At 40.9% G+C, this 19,893-nt stretch overlaps 1 protein-coding gene across 8 annotated transcripts in view; it reads right to left on the bottom strand.

The window, feature by feature from the left end:
- CCDC171 (coiled-coil domain containing 171) overlaps positions 1-19,893 on the bottom strand; it is a 982,183-nt gene that overhangs the window by 618,542 nt on the left and 343,748 nt on the right. For all 8 annotated transcript variants that reach the window (XR_003857717.1, XM_029608527.1, XM_029608555.1 and 5 more), the window contains 2 exons: positions 6,817-7,321; positions 5,292-5,408 (listed from right to left, as the gene is read on the bottom strand). Coding sequence is in view for 7 of the 8 variants with exons in the window: in XM_029608527.1 (XP_029464387.1) it covers positions 5,292-5,408; positions 6,817-7,321 (622 nt within the window). In the remaining variant the exon portion in view is untranslated. The remainder of the gene's footprint in view (positions 1-5,291; positions 5,409-6,816; positions 7,322-19,893) is intronic.

Here is a 19,893-nt window from a genome sequence, read left to right as displayed (position 1 = left end):
CCCTCTTCAGAACTTCATCCTACCTCAGCCACGAGCTACAAATAATGGTTCCCTCCCAAACCTGGCAAGTCTGGCCAGGAGGTATGTGACAACTTTTTAAGTATCAACTCTCCTTCCCCCCCCCCCCCCCCCCCCCCCCACCACAAAAAATAGAGAAAAAATTTCATAACAGCCTGTAGAAGTTAATCAAATATGTGCACAAGTTATCAAAGGGAAATTATCCCACCAAAGCTCTCACTCATTTACATCTGTGAACGTGTGTGCAGATATTTTTAGGATTAATTTACACTTTTGCAAATACAAAAGTATGCACATAAATGCACTCCCCAACCCCGCCCCCAGGAACACTTCTGCTCACTGAAGGCAAACTTGCATAATAATTCACAAAACCTTACACAATCTCTCCCCAATTGATCTTACCATCCATCTTCATCCTCACACCTCAGTCAGACCGATTAGAAAAGCCTACCAAGGCACTTTATACGCCCCCCGGCAAAAACATCCCTAAGGAAACGAGCCCTCTCTACAGCAGGTCCTCCTCAATGGAACGCTCTCCCACCGGATCTCCGACAAGACCCCTGCCCGATATCTTTCAAAAAAAAAAAACTCAAAACGTGGCCATTTAGATCAGCGTTTCCAGAATGATGACACCAGTTCATATCTTCACGTTCGCCAGACCAATTCATTCTAGCATGCCTTTACTTGGTATCCTGTTATGTGGATTTCACTGTTCCTACCTAGTGTCTACTCTCTATCGTCCCTACCTAGTGTCGTTGCTCACTGTTCCTATCTAACGACTAGTTTCATTCGAACCCCCACCTTTGAGAGTAATGCTCCATTGAGCGTCACTACCTTCACTGCTGGACCTCAGACCCTGTCATCTGTCTTACATCGCCTTCTGATACGCACCTCTATTTATGATCCTTGGACATTCTGGAAGTTCTTCCTACACCCTTTCCGCTGGAATCATAAACTTGTTTAATCGTGTCCATTAAGTATTTTATTTTATTAAGTTTTAACTAAGTATTTATTAACCATTTTGAGTAATGTCACATAGCTCAACAAATTAGCTCTAAGTCCTTGTATCTCACTTATTTACATGTTTATCCCTTGTTTATTCAATGTCTCCCTTTTTATTCAATGTAATGCTCGTTTGCGATGTTATTTGTTCAAAGTTTATTCATTGTTATTTGTTCAATGTAACGCTTACATGCGATGTTTTTGTTCATTGTAAACCGGTGTGATTTGTATTCTATACAGGAATATCGGTATATAAAAGTTAAAAATAAATAAATAAATGCATACAAGCTACACACACACACACATATATGTTTACCTGCATACTGGCTGGGCAATTTTATAACTGGCAGGTTCTACAAGTAAAGGATCCAACAGAAGAAAATAGGATAAAGCATAAACATTGGCAAGTTAAATGTAAGACATTGATAAGACAGGCTAAGAGAGAATTTGAAAAGAAGTTGGCTATAGAGGCAAAAACTCACAGTAAAAACTTTTTTAAATATATCCGAAGCAGAAAGCCTGTGAGGGAGTCAGTTGGACCGTTAGATGATCGAGGGGTTAAAGGGGGCACTTAGAGAAGATAAGGCCATCGCGGAAAGATTAAATGATTTCTTTGCTTCGGTATTTACTGAAGAGGATGTTGGGGATGGTACCCGTAATGGAGAAGGTTTTCATGGGGTAATGATTCAGATGGACTGAATCAAATCACGGTGAACTAGAAGATGTGGTAGGCCTGATTGACAAACTGAAGAGTGGTAAATCACCCGGACCGGATGGTATACACCCCAGAGTTCTGAAGGAACTAAAAATGAAATTTCAGACTTATTATAAAAATTTGTAATTTATCATTAAAATCATCCATTGTACCTGAAGACTGGAGGATAGCAAATGTAACCCCAATATTTAAAAATCACACACAGGAGCACAAGAAAATGCTGCCGCGGCCTACCTCGCGGTACGCAGAGAAAAGCCTGAATGCGGGGCTTAGTCCACCGGGAAATCTCAACCTGCCAGGCTGTCCAGCTCCCTTAACCCCAACGGGAGTGGGAATGACATCAATACGGCATGCTGTGCATGGAGACTGAAGGAAGGCCTAAAACCCCCTAACTGTCTCTATAAGTGAAACCGGATTTTTTTTGTTTTGGTTTTTTTTATACTTACCAGAGCTCAGTGCTTACCGGCTGAGTACAGAGATGGTCTCAGGCTGCGGGGGTAGATGACAATTGCTGTCACTGCCACCACTCAGCCTCCTGCACCCACTCCCTTTCAGCCGCACAAGCAGCTAAGTCCAGGCTACCAGACCAAGGCACATCTCTGAGGAACCACAGAAATCACCTCAGGAATTTCTCAACTGGGGGAGGGACCTTTAGCTTCTCAATTTAAAATTCTCCTTCCAAATTCACAGCAATCCTCATAGAGAGATGCATGTCCATCAGATGAAATGGAGAATACTGGCAGGCTGGGGTCGCTGCAGGAGTATATATACTGTGACGTCAGTTTCCTCCGTCTCCATCTTCTAGCAGGGGAGCATAACCCACTGGTCCTGAGTCTATCTGTCTACATGCTAGGAAATGGGGCATTTTGTTATAATATAGTCTGGCATTTGAAAGGACTCCCTGCACACACAGCCAAGTGTCTCAAACAAGCCAATCTGGAACATATTCACTCAAAAGCATTCATGACCTATATGGAGGCAGTTAAGGCACAGCCAGGGGAATGTATTAAGTTCACACAGATGGCCTCAAAAAAGGGCTTTGTATAATAAATTCTCTCAGTGTCCCATTCTGCTTGCTACTGATGTAGAGGTTAGGTATGGAGAAAGATCCTTAGATATAGAGCTCTAAAGATAAGATTGCTTGGCCAAAGGTTGGAAGACTTTTGGAGCTGTTTGTTCATAGTTTCCAAATAGGTCACCTGATGTAGACAATGATCATTTTTTTTGTGCAGCATGTTGCATTAAATGAAGACATTGCTGATCACAACAAATATCTGGAGGAATGATTCCACCAACTGGAAGCTGTTATATAGATGTCAACCATCTAAATCCAAATACCAGCCACATACAATTGTTGAGGGCTTTGTCCATTTTATGGGGCCGAAGCAAAAAAAGGTGAACTGAAAGCAGATGCTGAATGTTCAGCACCTGCTTTCCTAATGGGCCCCCAGGCCTCCTTGACAGCGTGCGCCCAAGAGGTCCGCTGTCAGCGGGCTATCCCACTGATTAAGAAAACGAACGCTGAATTTATCAGCGCCCGTTTTCCTAACTGGCCCACATGCATGGGTTAGGAAAATGCATCTAAGACGCACATTTTTGTTAATTGCTGAGCACTCCTAAAAGTAGTACAGAAATAACTGCTTTTCTGTACAGCCTCCTACCTCTGAACCTGACTGCCGGCACCCGTGTCTGACTTGTCCTAAGCTCCCTCTCCCTGAGGGAACTTAGAGCAGGTCAGAAGGAGTGAATAAATCAATATTAAAGTGCCGGGCACTTAATATTAATTTATTCACTCCTTCACTTATTGCCCATTGGTCCGTTCACTGGAATGGATTGGAATGGACCAATCGGCAATATGTCACTGAAATGGACCAATGGGCAATAAGTGAAAGAGTGAATAAATTAATATTAAGTGCCCAACACTTTAATATTGATTTATTTACTCCTTATGGTGCCGGCAGTCAGGTTCGCAAAATGTATGCTAAATTTATCAGTATCTGTTTTCCTAACCCATGGATGTGCCAGGGGTTCAGGAAACAGACACTTGTCAACCAAGCGTCTACATCCTGCACCCAACTGCCGGTGCTTTTTTTTTTTTTTTTAAGATTTGTTCCTCCTACTTAATATCGCAATGATATTAAGTAGGAGGCTGTACAGAAAAGCAGTTATTTCTGTACTACTTTTAGGAGTGCTCAGCAATTAACGCCCGCTCTGGGCAGGCGTTAATTTCTGAGTGCAAAAATGTGCGTCTTAGATGCACTTTTTTTTTTGCCTTCGGAGTGAATAGCTAATAGCCTTATTCACATGCATTTGCATGTGATGAGCGCTATTAGTTTCGCTCCGTGTTGTGGAGGCGCTAATCCCCTTATTGCATTTTGCATCGGCCCCTTTGTGTATAAGTGCTCCTGCACCAGACAGGAACTCAATATTCTGCCTGGGAGGATACTAATGTCAAATCTGATATGTGACATATGGTGAAGCTTATTTCATCTAGGGCCAACAAGGCACTGAATCATATTCAATGTGATACCTCAGTAAGACTCCTATGATACCTCAGTAAGACTCCTATGAAAAACATTGTTCTTGACATATGGGGGGGGGGGGGGAATGGAGTAAAAGCCCCATTACCCAGCATGCAACCAATCAGAAAGCTCAACTAACTCATATAACAACAGAAAATTGTTTTCTTTTTACTGCTGAAAAGAAAATTTAAACAGAATGCTAAACATTAGAGAGCACAGAGCTTCACTCCAGCACCACCCCCTCCTGTTCCCTGCAGGCTGCTGCCACTCTAGTCTGATGTTATAGACACAGTTGAAGGCTGTTTTAAAATCTGCATTCTTTAAATTACACTTATTAAGAAGAATAAAACAAATTCTGTACTACAACCATTTGTAATATCCTATACTGATTACAAGAATTCACTATATCAAGGGCTTCCTACTAGTTATGTTAAATTGTTACAGCTATTAAAATATGCAGCAGCTCATTTCATATTTTCTTGTACATTCAGAAATCATGCTTTACTGATTCTCTTTCAGTTAAACTGGCTTCCCAAAATAAAGAAAGTTCAAGATCTTAACAAGTGTCTTCTGGGTTCTTTCAGGTGATGGCCCACAATATTTAAGAGACCATGTATATGTACCTAGCCAATTTCTCTGCTCAGAACATGATAATTTGTTAGGCATACCAACACATAGAACAGTAAAGTTACAAATGACGTGTAAGCATGCCTTTTCGGTTACAGGTCCATCTCTGTGGAATGACTTGCTTCACCTAATTTCTAATTATAAGTCTTTTTGGAAAAAGCTTAAAGCTTACTTTTTCAAATTGCTTTTACTTAAGTTTACTGTGGTTATGTCTATCTGTTTTATGTTTTATAATATAGTGTCTTGATGGTAATTATAAAATGTTGGTGTTTCACTGTAACCCATCTAGAATGGCTACTAGTTTGGATTCATGGGACAAAAATTTAATAAGTACAAATAAATAAAATACTATTTATAATAGTAGATACTTTCAGATAACTAGCGTAGTAAAAAGTAAAATATATCACCTTTTTTGTTAATAACCTCTTGTAAGTCAGCGATAGAACTGATTATTGCAGCGAGAAGATCTGAACTAGTGAACCAGTTTATAGTTTCATGACCAAGGCTTTGTTCCTTTTGGTATCCTATCGAAAACAGAGAGAAAAGAAAAATGCTAAATGTTTTAAAACTGAATCAAAATACATCTTTAAGAAGCATGGAGCAGTAATTCAGCAGTTTGAAAATAAAATATATGTCAAATTTTTTATTAAAAGTCTTTGTTTCAAAAATTTCTATTTTCAAGCACAAGATCCCAATAAACAAAAAATATCCTCTCCCCTTCCCTAACCCACACACACAGGCAAAGAACTCCTACTTTACGAGGCATTAAAATGATGGTATAAAAATCTAAACATAAGAATCTGAATGCAGTGATATCATGTTCAATTAGAACTATTTTATTTTAAATTGCATTTACAGTTTAATTTTTGTATTCCATGAGCAAATCTTCCCCAGGGATAAAAGATACATAACCAAAAAGACCAAGCCAACTTAATTTATCAATACAACTTTTTCTGGAATGCATCCTTCTGAAATGGGACCAAAATGAAAGGTTGTCACGTTTTCTTTTTAAAAGCTTACGATTGAACCCTAAACTATTTAAATATGGACCCTACTTACAATAAATTTAATAATACTTCCCTTGGGAGTCTAAGAATTCTTGCACTGCATAACCTGGACCATAAAAGCATTCCATCAATCAAATATGATCAGTGGAAAGCAAAGTTGCTTACCTGTAACAGGTGTTCTCCTAGGACAGCAGGATGTTAGTCCTCACATATGGGTGACATCAGATGAAGCCCAGCATGGAAAAACGTTTGTCACTATCCATGCGGGGTCCTTCTTCAGTCTCATAATATAGAATTACGAAAAATAAACTAGGAGAAACCCCAACTCCGCGGGATGGTGGGTGGGTTTCCTGAGGACTAACATCCTGCTGTTACTCTGCTTTCTCCTAGGACAAGCAGGATGGTAGTCCTCCCAAGTGGGTGAATCCCTAGCTACAGGCTATTCCTAAACACGAGGACCAACAGTCACCTAACCAGGTGCCAATGGGCACAACAACCGAGGTGCTGTTGGTAACAGAGGGAGACAGTCTGAACCCGAAAAAAGGGCCTGAGGTAGGAAAAGTGGGGTTTCACAGCTGAAAGATTCCAGAGGACAGACTGGCTGAAATTGCTGTTGTGTCGGCCACTCAACTATGTTAAAGAAAAAATTACACATAATAGCTGTAATGTCTATGTTTAACACCCCTGCTCGAAATGATGCCAAGCACAACAAACAAAAATGTGAAATTAAAAAACAAAAAGAAAGATTAAAATACAAGGAAAAACAATCATCTCTCAGGATATTATTGCTTAAAATATGTATAGTAAGGAGGAAAACACATTTTTGGTAACTTTCTCCCTTTTTATGAACATTTGTCTTCTGACAAACAAATTCATAATAAAGTATCTCATACATTTCATTTCATACAATGCAAAATCATCTTACTTGACAGGACATGATTTCTCTGGCTTCCTCCTGAGCACACCAAGATTCCAATGCCTTCCTTGAAACCTTCCATCCATGTGAAGAGAGAGTTACACGACTGACCCAAACACTGAAGTCTGTTTGCTGCCAAAACTGCAATAACACCCTTCCGGAATACACGAATCATGCCTTTGAAATGTTTTTTATTTATTTTGTCATCATCTTGTTTCTTTTTCTCTGCATCAGATAAAGCTTGAACCAGCACTCTAATTTCCTGTTTAAGTACTTCATAGGTGTTGACTTGATCCTGGAGAAAGTCTTTTTGTGCAGACAAGGCACATGATCGGCTATAGAGAGGATACAAAGCACCAGCCAATAAGGCACAGGCAGCCAATAGAGATTTATGCTCATTTTGAGTATGTATTAACAGATTTTTCATGTGAGAATTTTCAAAAGCCATCTGATCCTTTACTTTTTCAGCATCGATCATCTTTTCTTTGGCTTTCTCCGCAGTCCCTTGAAATTTCTGCAGTAAAGCAACAAAAAGCAGTATTAAGTTAAGTACTGAAGTGCATTTCAACATCAAGATTACTTATTTTAAACCAAAAATGCTACTTTATTGTTTTGTTTTTTAAAAGGTAATTATAGACAATGTGTTCCTTCTTTAGGTTGTTTGTGAAGCTAGAATCAGATGCAAAATGAATTAATTTTGTTTACATTTTTACCGGTAATTAAATTGTTTTTACAGCTGACTCCTTTTCAGAATAGTGGCACATAGAAACAAAAGCATTTTAAAGAAAATAGTTTATCCTCTACATTCAAGATATTACATTTATGTTGTGTTGGTATCAACACTGATCAAATGTCTACAGTCAAGTAGAAAACAAAGAATAGAAGATTAAAATCCCTAAGGCTGGATGCTTAACAGGGCTGCCAGACATGGTCAAGGACAGGAGAGCGGCCCGGCCTTTGAGCTTAGCCTGGTGTTCTTAGCTCAGGGCCAGGCTACCCAGAGTGATCAATGGTTATAGCGGGGTGAGGGTGGAGGGCTAAACTAGTGCAGAGCTGGTAGAGAGGTTAAAGGGGCCAGGAGGTCACAAACCCAAACTTTTTCAACACTCCTCTCAGTTGGAGTTTGTATTGGAAACTGAGAATTCATCTGGGCATTTTCTTCTTATTGCTTGCTTATCTCTTAAGTTCCAATAAATTTGCCACAGCTCACTTATAACACAATTTTATGGCAGGGACAGGCCCTCCATGCACCACGGAAGTGAACATCAAAATTTTTTTAACATTTTAGACAGAAGGTCTGGCTACCATTTCCTGTAGATCAGGGGTGGGGGCCTTCATACCTATGCAAGAAGGGAGGTGGGGGGGTCAGGTAGTCACAGCTTACATGGCTGGATGAGGGTCCCCTGACCTGCAAAGTTAACACCGCTCATTTCAATACCCCTCAGTGCGCCAGGATAACACCTCCCACAAAAAGGTAGAGATCCATATTTAGCCACTGTGCAGCTCAGTATGTTAGCTAGATAAACTTATCCAGCTTAACTTGGCCTATATATTCAGTGACACAGACGCACCGCTTAATATATCTGGCTATCCGGAAAGTTAGCCAGATAAGTTTAACTCATCTCCTCCCAGTTATACTCCCAGAACACCCAACGTATCCAGCCGAATTTTAGCCAGATAAATGCTAAATGCTTCTGAATATGGACCTCATAATGACCAAGAGAATTATTCAAATGACAAATCAAAATTGAATGATAATCCCATACGAACCCTAGTGGAGTAGAAGAAAATAAAACTGAAGCCATGTGTTCACTCATGACTTGACGTTTCCATGTCATATTTAGGAACTGCAAGGTGGTGGGAATAATCAAGAGGAAAGGGATACAACACAGGTTGTGGGGAGTCTCTGGGACAAGCTAGTCTGGGCTGGGCTGGACAGGGATATTAATCTTGTATCCAAGTACTTGCTTCACAACTAGACAAACCTAACTAAAGTTAATGGTTATCTTCAAACACAAAGAGCAATAGGTGAAACAAACATGCAAGACACTGCTATTCTTCTCAGTAATAGTTCTTTTACTTCTTTATTCAGTTAAAAACCAGAGTCACTCGGCATGCTCAATAACACATCGTATTGTCTGGTTTTAATAGTTTCATATTTAAGGCCCCAGGATGGAAAGGGACAAACAAAGCTGCTAGTTAGTTCTTTTCAATTAACTTAGACTACCAACTATATGATGTACATTTATCAACATGTGATTTTGTTCTCTCACTTGTTCTAAGCTAATGGTTAATAGCCCAAATCAGGCTAAAAACAGCTTGCAATTAAGCATGCAACCATATAAAAATTACCATCCTGAGAAAAATACACACAATTAGAAGAGTATGGTAGGAAACTGGGGACCATTTACAGAGCTGAAGTAGGCATAAAGATTAAAGCTTTAAATTTGTCCATTCACATAGAAAATAAGCTGTCTATCCAATAGCAGCCTAACAAATGCACCTTATCCAACAAAGGTAAGAAGTGCAGGAGAGCTCAAGAGCAGAACATGAACAAAAGTAGGAAAATGTAGAAAAAAAAATCTTTTAAAATCTGTTATTAAATCAGAATGATGATGAAAATATTTTTCAGCATAGATACAAAACTAAGAAGACATAGTGAAAAGTATCAAGGCACATATAGTACAGATGGAGTTATACAATGGAATAAGCCAAGTCCAGTAGAGCCTTCCCGAGCACCTGCGACCCCCTTCCCCCTCCAGTTCCAGAGAAATCAGCTGAAGCTGATTCCATTCAAGGTGGTGTTGGTAGGAGAAAGGGGCAGGAGTGATCCCCACTCACTTCTGCATCACCACTATTTAAAAATGGCACCAATTTCAGGGTTGGCCAGCACCATTTTCTTGAACAGCAATGCAAACAAAACACACATACAAGAAAATGACAGAGGCTGACCCCGAGACAAGTGTTATTTTCACATCACTTTGATGCCAGTCTTAGGGTTTTTAATTAGTGGCAGGAGAGAGGGGAAATCACTCCTGCCCATTTCCCCTACCTAGAACCCCATGGAAGAAGCATAAGCTGGGAAGATCCTTAGCCTGGCTGATTTCCCTAGGGCAGGAGGGATGCTGGAGGGGCCTGAGGAGACCATAACACCTGGGCTTGACTCAGCCAAGCCAGATAAGCCCAGGCCCTGGCATCTTAGCAGTAGGTGGGGGTTTACTGAAAGGCCCAGGAGGCCCTCCCCTAAAACAAAAAATTAAGTCTACACATTCTGAGTACTCTTGAAGCACTCACACATCATAGTGTCTAGTGCAGAACTTCTTCAAGTATCACCATGACATACAGACATCACATCTGGGCCTGTTAATAGTCTGAGACATCACAGTGGCTATGGGCCATTTCAAGACCTGGCTATTAGAGCAACTTTGGTCAGCTCTACAAGCTTCTCGTACATTTCCTGCCAGAATCAACCCACTCTCAAAAACATCTTGCTACATAGCCCGTTGCTCTAACCACTAGACTACTCCTCCACTCACATTACTTTGCATACTTTGAACAAATGACTTTTATAATGGGGTCATAGAAAAGGTTTCCTTCTGACAACTCTCCCATATAGATCATTGTTTTATCAGCAATGCTGTATTGCGGACTACTCCCATGGCAAATAAACTTTTCAGCAGGGGTTTGCAGTGATTTGTGGATTCTGTTTTGCAGATCTGACAAGTGTTTGGGCAGATCTAATCAAGATCTTGCGCAACTAATAGTTTCATATAACTTTCATTTCTTAAGAAATTGTGAAAACTATTGATGCTGCTGCCAAATCAATGGGAGAACTCAATATTGGTAATCATGTGTTTCTAAGATAAGCCAAAGATATTTTCTAGGGGACCTGTGAATCAGGATGTGATGGTAAGTATCCTTGAGATCCAAAGTAGTTAACCATTCTTCTTTCTCTGAGGTTCCCAGAGAGTCAATTTTGAATTTTCCCTTTTGAGACAGGTGTTCAGTTCTCTCCAAAATAGGATAAACCCTGTGGTCTTCTTGGGTACTAGGAAGTATCTGAAGTAAAATCCTTTTCTTCTTTGGAAATGTGGAACATGCACTATCGCTTGAGCTAGTAAAAGGGAGTTTAATTCCAGTTGAAAAATCTTCTGTTGATCCTCAAATTAGTGACAAAGGTGAGACATCACCAGTGGCAGAATGAATTAAAAATTTAGATAGTAACTATTTGTCACAAAATGGAGCCAAGACACTCGTGTAAGGCTTACCAAGATCCTTTATTTTCTGTACACGCTTAGCAAACTACTCTTAGCTTTTGCTTATACAATATAGTATGGCTGTAACACAACTAACAGTAATGGGAGTATGTGATGACAATAAATAATAAAAGGATATAATGAAAGTATACCAGCAAAGCAATATTTACAAATATGCACAAGAATGCTTTCCTGAAAACTTGGTCCTCAGCAAGTCAGCAGTGTTCTTCATGGGTCAGTCTGCAGGAAGACACAGCGCTGTGAGTAGAGAGGTCAGAGAGCAGGAATCAGGGGTTGATGCTCTGGCTGTTCCAAATTGCCAGCTGCCCAAGTAATTTATAGCATTCAGACAACTGCACAAAACTGGCAATGAGCCCAGTTTCTGTCACACAAACTGTGACCAAGCACTCAGTTTCTATTACACAAACTGTCACCAGCTTCCCCCTTCCAGGCTGTGAGTTCAGCATTACACTTTTCCGAGTCACACAACCTATGACTGCATGCTGAACTTCTCAGAGTTCACAAACCCTGCTGAGTTCTTCTGTGGTTTATTCTCTCATGTATGGAGCTAAAAACTATCTCCTGTACGTACATCCATTGAGATGTGTTGTGCAAACCTGTCCCTCACTAATACATCATTCTTAATCATTTTTAGATTTTTAGAACCCATTTGTCCATTATGAAGGACCTTTGTGGAAGGAAAAACTGCAACTCATTTAACAGATGAGAAATGTTTTCCTGCTCCTCATGAGATATAGAAGAAGAGGGGTCTTTAACGTTTTGTAAAATATAATAACTGTATTATACCATTTGTAATTTATATGCCGAAATCTTGAAATTTCTGCCTAGTACTGTCTCTTTCGAATAGACACCATTAGTTTAGATTCCTTTCCTGGTGCAATGGAGGAGAAGGCTTTAGATCTTTTAGCTTTTTCATTACTGCTTCCCACTACTAAACAGTCATGTGGCAACTGAATCTTGGAGTGCTATAGATGCTGTTGAACCTTATATTTGATATTAATATTTTTGCTAAAGAAAGCCCTATTAAAGGAGTTTCCAAATTCTCATGTGCAAGTCCTGCAATGTCTTATGCATAGGCATTGTCTTTATTTGTTTAGATAGCTGAATGAATTTAAAACTCTTTGAGATTCTTCTAGTCCTGCATTCTCCTCAAGCTGAATTGGAATGCTGGCATCAACAGAAAAGTTGGATAGGATGTATTCTCAGGTGGAATGTCACTTCTCTGAGGGCGAGGATATGGTTCTGAAGGCAAAAAAAGCCTTCTTCTGACTGAAGGGACTCAATACTTCGACACATTAGAATCTTCATAGTCTGGGATAATGACTGGAGGTTCCTTGGAAGAAGGCTGCTTCAGAAAAGTAGATGGAGCAGTAGATAGTTGTGCCTGAAAAGCAAAATACATATCAAAAATAAATAAATGCCTTGCCAATTTCTTCAAAATAGATTGGGGTTCAGAATGTCTTTCTGAACTGGGCTGTAAATTAGTCATATACAAAATTTGTCCACAACCTCTGCACAAAACTATTACATTGGTAAATGTGGCAATGGACGTGGTGCTTTAATGGATGAGGTGTCTGATTCTAGTACCAGTATCTTAGGAGTTGCTCTATAAGAGATGGTCTCATGGTCTCCATCTTTAATTTCATAGCCCTAAAGGTCCCCAAGAGCCAGGACATCGTTTCACAGGGACCAATGGGTCATGGTCTGCCCCCAGAATCTTAGACATAAGTTACAGGAATCCACATTACACATTGTTTTGATATTTTAAACACATTTCAAAGGGTTTCTTCCTCATCCTGTGTCTTGCCCGACATTTTGATGAAAAATAAATTGAAAGAATTTTTTTTCCTTGAAAAAATGAAATAAATTAAAACTAAGAAAAAATGTAATTATAGAAAACCCTAAAATATTGCGATGACAGCAACATTTCTTCCATCGGATTGCTAAAGTGAATGAAAAGGACTGACTAGGCTCGAGCGGCAGAAGCAGTGTGAGAGCATCCACACATGTTCAGAAACATTTTTTTTTATGGTTCTGAGCTAGTTGAGAGCTTTTTCCACATTAGTACCAGATGACATCAGCCATTTGTGTGGCTGTTTGTTCCTTCTTGTCCATGGACAAAAACGCCCTAATCCTTTCCTCAATAGGAGGAACATTCCATCTACTTTACCATTTTTGTTGCCCTTTTCTGTACTTTCTCTAGTTCCACTATGTCTTTTTTTGAGGTAAGTGACCCTAACTGCATGCAATACTGAAGGTGCAATCACACCATGAACCATACAAAGGCATTATGCTAGTCTTTGTTTTGTTCTCCATGCCTCTCTGAAATATTCCTAACATTCTATTTGCTCTATGAACCACTGTCACACACTGATCAGATGATTTAAAGTATCGTCCAGAACGACTCCAAGATCTTTTTATCTGGGTAGTGATTTCGAATACCGCACCTCCATGCTACCTTCCATAGGCAATCAGTGCTGCATCCAGCAGGCCATTCACTATTGCCCCCTACTGGACCCTCTGTTTTGCCTCTTCCGGGTGAGGCTGTGAAGCTCTATCATGAGGTTTTTGGTACCTCAGACACAGTCTTGGCAGGATCATTCCTCTGCAGGCTCTGGCTACTCAGGATCTGTTCTGGCTTCAACTGCAGTGGCTCTCTCTGCCCCATGCTCAGGGTTCCCTGTATCACCTTTCAGGCCAAGCACACCATTTAGCCTCCGTTTGGCCGCGTGTTTTAGATGCACTATTATTACCCCTTATACTGTAAGGGGTAATAGCGCATGGAAAAAAACCGCACATTTTACTCTCAGAAATTAACACCCAAGGGCAGGCGTTAACCATAGTAAGCACCGGGAAAGTGTACAAAAAGCAGAAAAAACAGCTTTTCTGTACACCCTCTGATTTAATATCATAGCAATATTAAGTCGGAGGCACCAAAAATACAAAAAAAAAAAAAATCTGCCAGCCGGTTAGTAGGTTAAAAAATGGACGCTCAAAACGGCGTCCGTTTTCCGAACCTGTGGCTATCAGCGGGTTCGAAAATCAACACCGGTAAAATTAAGCGTCAGCTGTCGGACCCACTGACAGCCGCCGCATCTGCTAATAAGGAGGCGCTAGGGACACACTAGAGTCCGTAGCGCCTCCTTATTAGCGCAGGCCCTAATTTTAATACAAAACTGCAAGTTTTATTGCAACGGCCTGAATGTTAGGCCACTCTCTGGAATAACCTTGGTCAGCCTTGGTCAAGCTGTCCTCTTCTTTAGATATCTCCCAGTCTTTTGTTCTTCTGGAGATTATAACCCAAATCAGGTAACTCACAGTGTTGCTGCACTTTCCCCTCTTCCAGGCAACACAAGCTCTCCTCTAGATATGAGGCCATGAGAGCAAACTGGGCTTTCAGCTTCTTTTTAGCGCAGGAAAGATGGCTCTTTATGAAGCTCTCCTGTAACTGCCTTTGTCTTTCCAAAAGGATTTGAAGGCAGACATCCATTTTTAATTCTAGTGCAGAGCCAAAGCTTGCTACTGGAGTTTACACACTGTGCACACACTAGCAGTTTTACTTTCTGCCAGGACCATGCCCTGCCCAATCCACAGCTTCTCTGTACCACTATTTTCTCTCTTTTTTTTCTTCTGTATAAAGGTATACAAAAAAAAAAAAAAAACGTTCTCTTGTCCAGCACTAACTTCACTGAGTAAGCCCTAACTCCAGATAAAGCTTGCCTCCTTTATCTGCTGTAGACCTAAACCTGACTTCCCTCCAGGCTCCACCACCTCTCTCTGTTTTAAAGGCAATTCCTCCCCTTTTTTTTTTTTCTTCTATGCTATTTCAGCCAGCAAGTTTAAAATCCCAATGCCCTGAAGTTCTAGCAGCATTTTTCTTCTCTCCCAGTTCCATTCCTTAGGCAGGGTTACACAAAAATATTTTTCTTTTCTGTTCTCCCCTTGGAGACCTGGGGTTTATTTTTCTGTGCCAAGTGTAGAAAAATCCTCAAACTGACACCATATGTGAGGATGGCTGAGCAAATCTTGTGAGCTTGAGTAGGAACCATGCTGAATCCCGCCTTTTCTTACACAATTTCAACCATTATAACTATTATCAATAAAACAACATCATAGTAGACTGCCTACCTTTGCAGTGTACTCCCAACTCAAACTTCCAGAGAGGGTCAAGGAGCTCCTACTCTTGGGGATGTGGGCCCTCTGATCCCAGCTGGGCTTACATTCTTATGCCTGTCCCAGCAAGGTCCCACCCACAGAGCTCTCTCGTTTTCTCTCTCTCTGTAGGATTTAAGGTGGACCAGGCATCACACACAGGTTAAGGAGGGGAAATCGGAGCAGTCTGTCACAGCTCTCTGAGTATCTCTTTTACCCCTTGGTCATCTCAAAGGGTCCAACTGACTTCCTCACAGGCTTTTTCCTTAGGGCATATTTGGAAAAAAAAATTGTAATTAATTTTTACTTCGATTGACATTTTTTTTCAAATTCTTGGCCTGCCTTATTACTGTTTTACATCTAAATTGCCCATGCTTATGCTCTTTCCTATTTCACTCCTCTGCTTTCCTTTTTTTTTTCTAGATGTCAATTTGGCTTTAATTGCCTCATTCATCTTACCATTAAACCATGCTGGCAGTCATTTTTTACTTCCTTCGAACTTTTTAAATACATGGAATACATTTTGCCTGAGTTTCCAAAATATTTAATTTTAAATAATGTCCACACCTCATGTGAACATGTCATTTTTGCAACTGTTCTTTAGGTTTTTTTTCCTATGTTTCCGTATTTCTTCGATTGTAAGACACACACTAACTTCAGTACCACCAACGATTAAAAAAAGCTTTGCTTAAAGAAAAAAATTCATTTTATTCTTAGAATCATTCTTAGAAATATTCTAAAAAAATTTATGAAATTCCTAAGAAATTTTAAAAGATCTTCTGAGAAATATTTTTTTTTTCTTTAAGCAAAGCTTTATTAAGTGTTGGCGGCATATATCTAACAAATATTTTTACTATAATAGAAAATCAGTTTACTAGCAAAAACAATTGTGAAAAACACTAATCGTAAACAATGTCAGAAAAACAAAAATACAAAATTCTACCACAAGTATTTTATTAATTTCATCCTTCCAAATCCATATACGAGACAGATTCATCAGAGTCAGATTCTTCTGAGCCCTCTTTATCGTCATTATCCCATAATATATCATCTTCTGAGCCATCAAGAGTGTTGGTGATGCAACATTTTAAAAATGAGTGCTGCACTATTCTTTCTGAGATTAGCTTCCAAGCTGTTGATACCCATTTCTGCCAATTTTGATGCTGGTGCTTTCTTAATTTTTCCGGAAGGTGTCAGCGGAAGGCTGTCAGTTAACAGCCAGGATTCATATTCCTTTCTCAAGTAATCCTTAAATGGTTTGTTGACTGAAACATTGAGGGGATGTAATTGAATCACAGCCAAGTCACCACGTTTTTGCATGATTTTATTTTTCACCTGGTTGAACAAATGTCTCATAAATGCATCAAGAACTAGCATGTTAAGTGGGTTAAAAAAGACTTCCAGGATGTCTATTCCACACATCACTTAGCCAGTCTTCCATAAGCTCTGCAGTCATTCAACCATTTTTTTGTGCATGCACATCATCATCTTTGGGAAAAATTTCATTCTTCGGTATGGTTTTTTGATTTAAAATTAAATATGGTGGAAACTTACGACCCTAACCCTGTGATGCATATCACAGTGATGTTGAGATTACTTACCTGATAATCTCTTTTTCCTTAGTGTATGCAGATGGACTCAAAACAAGTGGGTATAGCGTGCTCGTGCTAGCAGTTGGAGACGGATCTGACGTCAGCACGGGTATATATACCCCCACAGGAAGTGCAGCAATTCAGTAATCTTCCTTATAAAAGCTTTATGGATATATGTGTAACTGACCGATCGATTAAATAAACAGGATTACCCTGACCGATTGATAGTAGCTGGAGACCGCCAGTGTCCTCAACCAGAAGGTGTCGACACCCGGCAGGGTGGATGCCCTATTATAAGAAAACATGGCTTACCGTGAGTCGGTGAATCCCCATATATACCGGCAGCCGGGCAGGATGCTGAGTCCATCTGCATACACTAAGGAAAAGGAGATTATCAGGTAAGTAATCTCAACATTTCCTAGCGTGTAGCAGATAGACTCAAAACAAGTGGGATGTACAAAAGCTACTCCCGGACTGGGCGGGAGGCTGCCCGAGGTCCATTCAGGATAGCCCTCGCGAATGCTGTGTCCTCCCTGGCCTGGACATCCAGGGAAGGTATGGAGGGAGGACCACGTCGCCGCTTTACAGATCTCTGCAGGCGACAGCCCGTATGACATAGTGAGGGCAAAGGTAGCGCCGGCGCCATTTTGAAGATTGGCAATACGGCCCGCGTGCAGGAGGTCACTCCCGGACCCCCGCTGGACTTTTGGCAAGTCTAGTGGGGGTCAGGAGGCCCCCCCAAGCTGGCCAAAAGTCCCTGGGGGTCAAGCGGGGGTCCGGGGGCGATCTCCTGCACGCGTGACGTCAGAAGCCAGGAACCAAAATGGCGCCGGCGCTACCTTTGCCCTGTCACATGATAAGGGCAGATGATGTACAGATCCTCATTCCTATTACGAGTTCTATTGCAAATGCCCTGAATACCTGCAACGCAGCCCTCTCAGAAATTAAAAAAATACTCACGGACAACTATTTGGCTATCAACACCAACAAAACTGAGCTACTCCTCATCACACCTCCAAAAAACACTACACTGAACAAGTCTTTACTATCACAACGTTCAAAAAATTCATCTCGGAGACGGTTAAAAACGGATTCTTCAAGCTCCACACCCTAAAACGCATCAAGCCACTCTTACACCCATATGACTTCCGCACAGTACTACAAGCAACTATACTATCAAAGCTTGACTACTGCAATGCACTGCTACTAGGCTTACCAAAAACCACACTTACAACCATTGCAAATGTTACAAAATGCAGCGGCCCGCATTATTACTGACACACGCCGTCACGAACACATTACTCCTGCACTTCAGTTTCTACACTGGCTCCCCGTTTCATCCAGGATAATATACAAAACCATAACGCTAATACATAAAGCCATCTACAACAAAAATATGCTTTGGTTCCCTGAACACCTACACTTCAAAGAGTCAAACCGACCAACCAGACCCCAGCATCTAGCCAGACTGCCGATTCCCTCTCCTAAAATGACCAAACTTGCCTCTACAAAAGATCGATCTCTCATCATAACTGGTTCCACAATATGGAACAGCATGCCCTCGGATCTACGCCAGGAAGATTGCCACAAAACATTTAAGCAAAACCTAAAAACCTGGTTGTTTAAAAAAGCATACTATTAATTAACTGACTGGGTCTTCTACTACTCAATCATGTCGCCGTCACCTCCTACCCCCCTTCCCCCCCCCCCCCCCCCTACCCCCTCGCACCTAGAAACTTTCCCTCTTCTTAAGTATTACCAACTCTACAATACCGCCTCCTACCTAAAAGAACATCTACCAGACGAGCCCTTCACAATAACTTAAAAACCCTCACCCCTATCTTGATTACACCAATCACCCAGCTTCTAGGCCTCTCCCTCTTCTCACTCTCTCTTTTCAATGCACAATCTCTAACGAAGAAATCCCTAATTTTCAATGATTATCTCACCGACGCCAAGCCAGATATCTGTGCAGTTACCGAAACATGGCTTAAGCCCTCAGATACAGCTTTAATAAACCAACTACCTACACAAACCTATGATTTCTTTTCACTCCCGAGACTGAAAAAAAGAGGAGGTGGTATCCTTCTGGCTACCAAAAAAAGCCTCAACTTCTCCCAACATCCTTTCAGCTCTAACTCTAAACTGGAAGTCGACTTCTTCACCTCACAACATCTTCAAATCCTTCTTGTCTACGCCCCCCCGGGACTCCTAGAATCCAATGTCTCCCCCATCCTTGAAATCACCACCATGCTCATCAACCTGGATACTCCAGCAATCATTTTAGGAGATTTCAATCTGCACATAGACAATCCCTCACCATCTAACAGCTGCGTAACACTCATCACAGCCCTGTCTGCTATGGGATTCCAACAACTAGTCAACGAACCCACACACAAAGCGGGTCACACTCTGGACTTGATTTTCGTCAACAAGGGCATTACGACTACATCCAATCTGAAGAACAAAAAGGTTCCATGGTCAGACCACACTCTCATCTCTACTTCATTCACGCTGAAAAAATCCAACACTCCCTACATCCCCTCTCCTTCATTCCACTACAAGAGGCGATGCTCACCAGAAGACCTTAACAACCAATTGGTCTCACAGCTCCCCCTATTAGACCTCACCGACCCGAACACTGCCATTCGCTCCTGGAACAACATAACAGAAAACATAGCCAACAAGCTTTGTCCTTCAACTACAAAAAAATCTCACACCAATGCATCCAACAGACAACCTTGGTTCACTAATGAACTCAGAAAACTAAAACAAAGTTTAAGAAAAAAAGAAGCGACTTGGCGCAAAACCCCTTGTGACATCACCATCTTTTCATACAAATCCACACTATACCAGTACAAATCCCTCACTTCAAAATCAAAAAAAGACTATTATGCTTCTAAGATTCACAACCTGGACTTTGACGCCAAAGCCCTCTTCGCTTATGTCTCCAGCCTCACTCAAACCATTCCGCGAGAAATCCCCGGCAACATGGCACAACCCAAAGCGGAAGAACTCGCTCAGTTTTTCCAAGATAAAATCACCAATCTCCTAACACAACTGCC

Source organism: Rhinatrema bivittatum, chromosome 1 (assembly GCF_901001135.1).
Source record: "Rhinatrema bivittatum chromosome 1, aRhiBiv1.1, whole genome shotgun sequence".
In the NCBI taxonomy this organism is placed as follows: Eukaryota; Metazoa; Chordata; class Amphibia; order Gymnophiona; family Rhinatrematidae; genus Rhinatrema; species Rhinatrema bivittatum.
The sequence above is the reverse complement of the archived record's forward strand: the minus strand, read 5'-3'. Positions and strand labels throughout refer to the sequence as shown.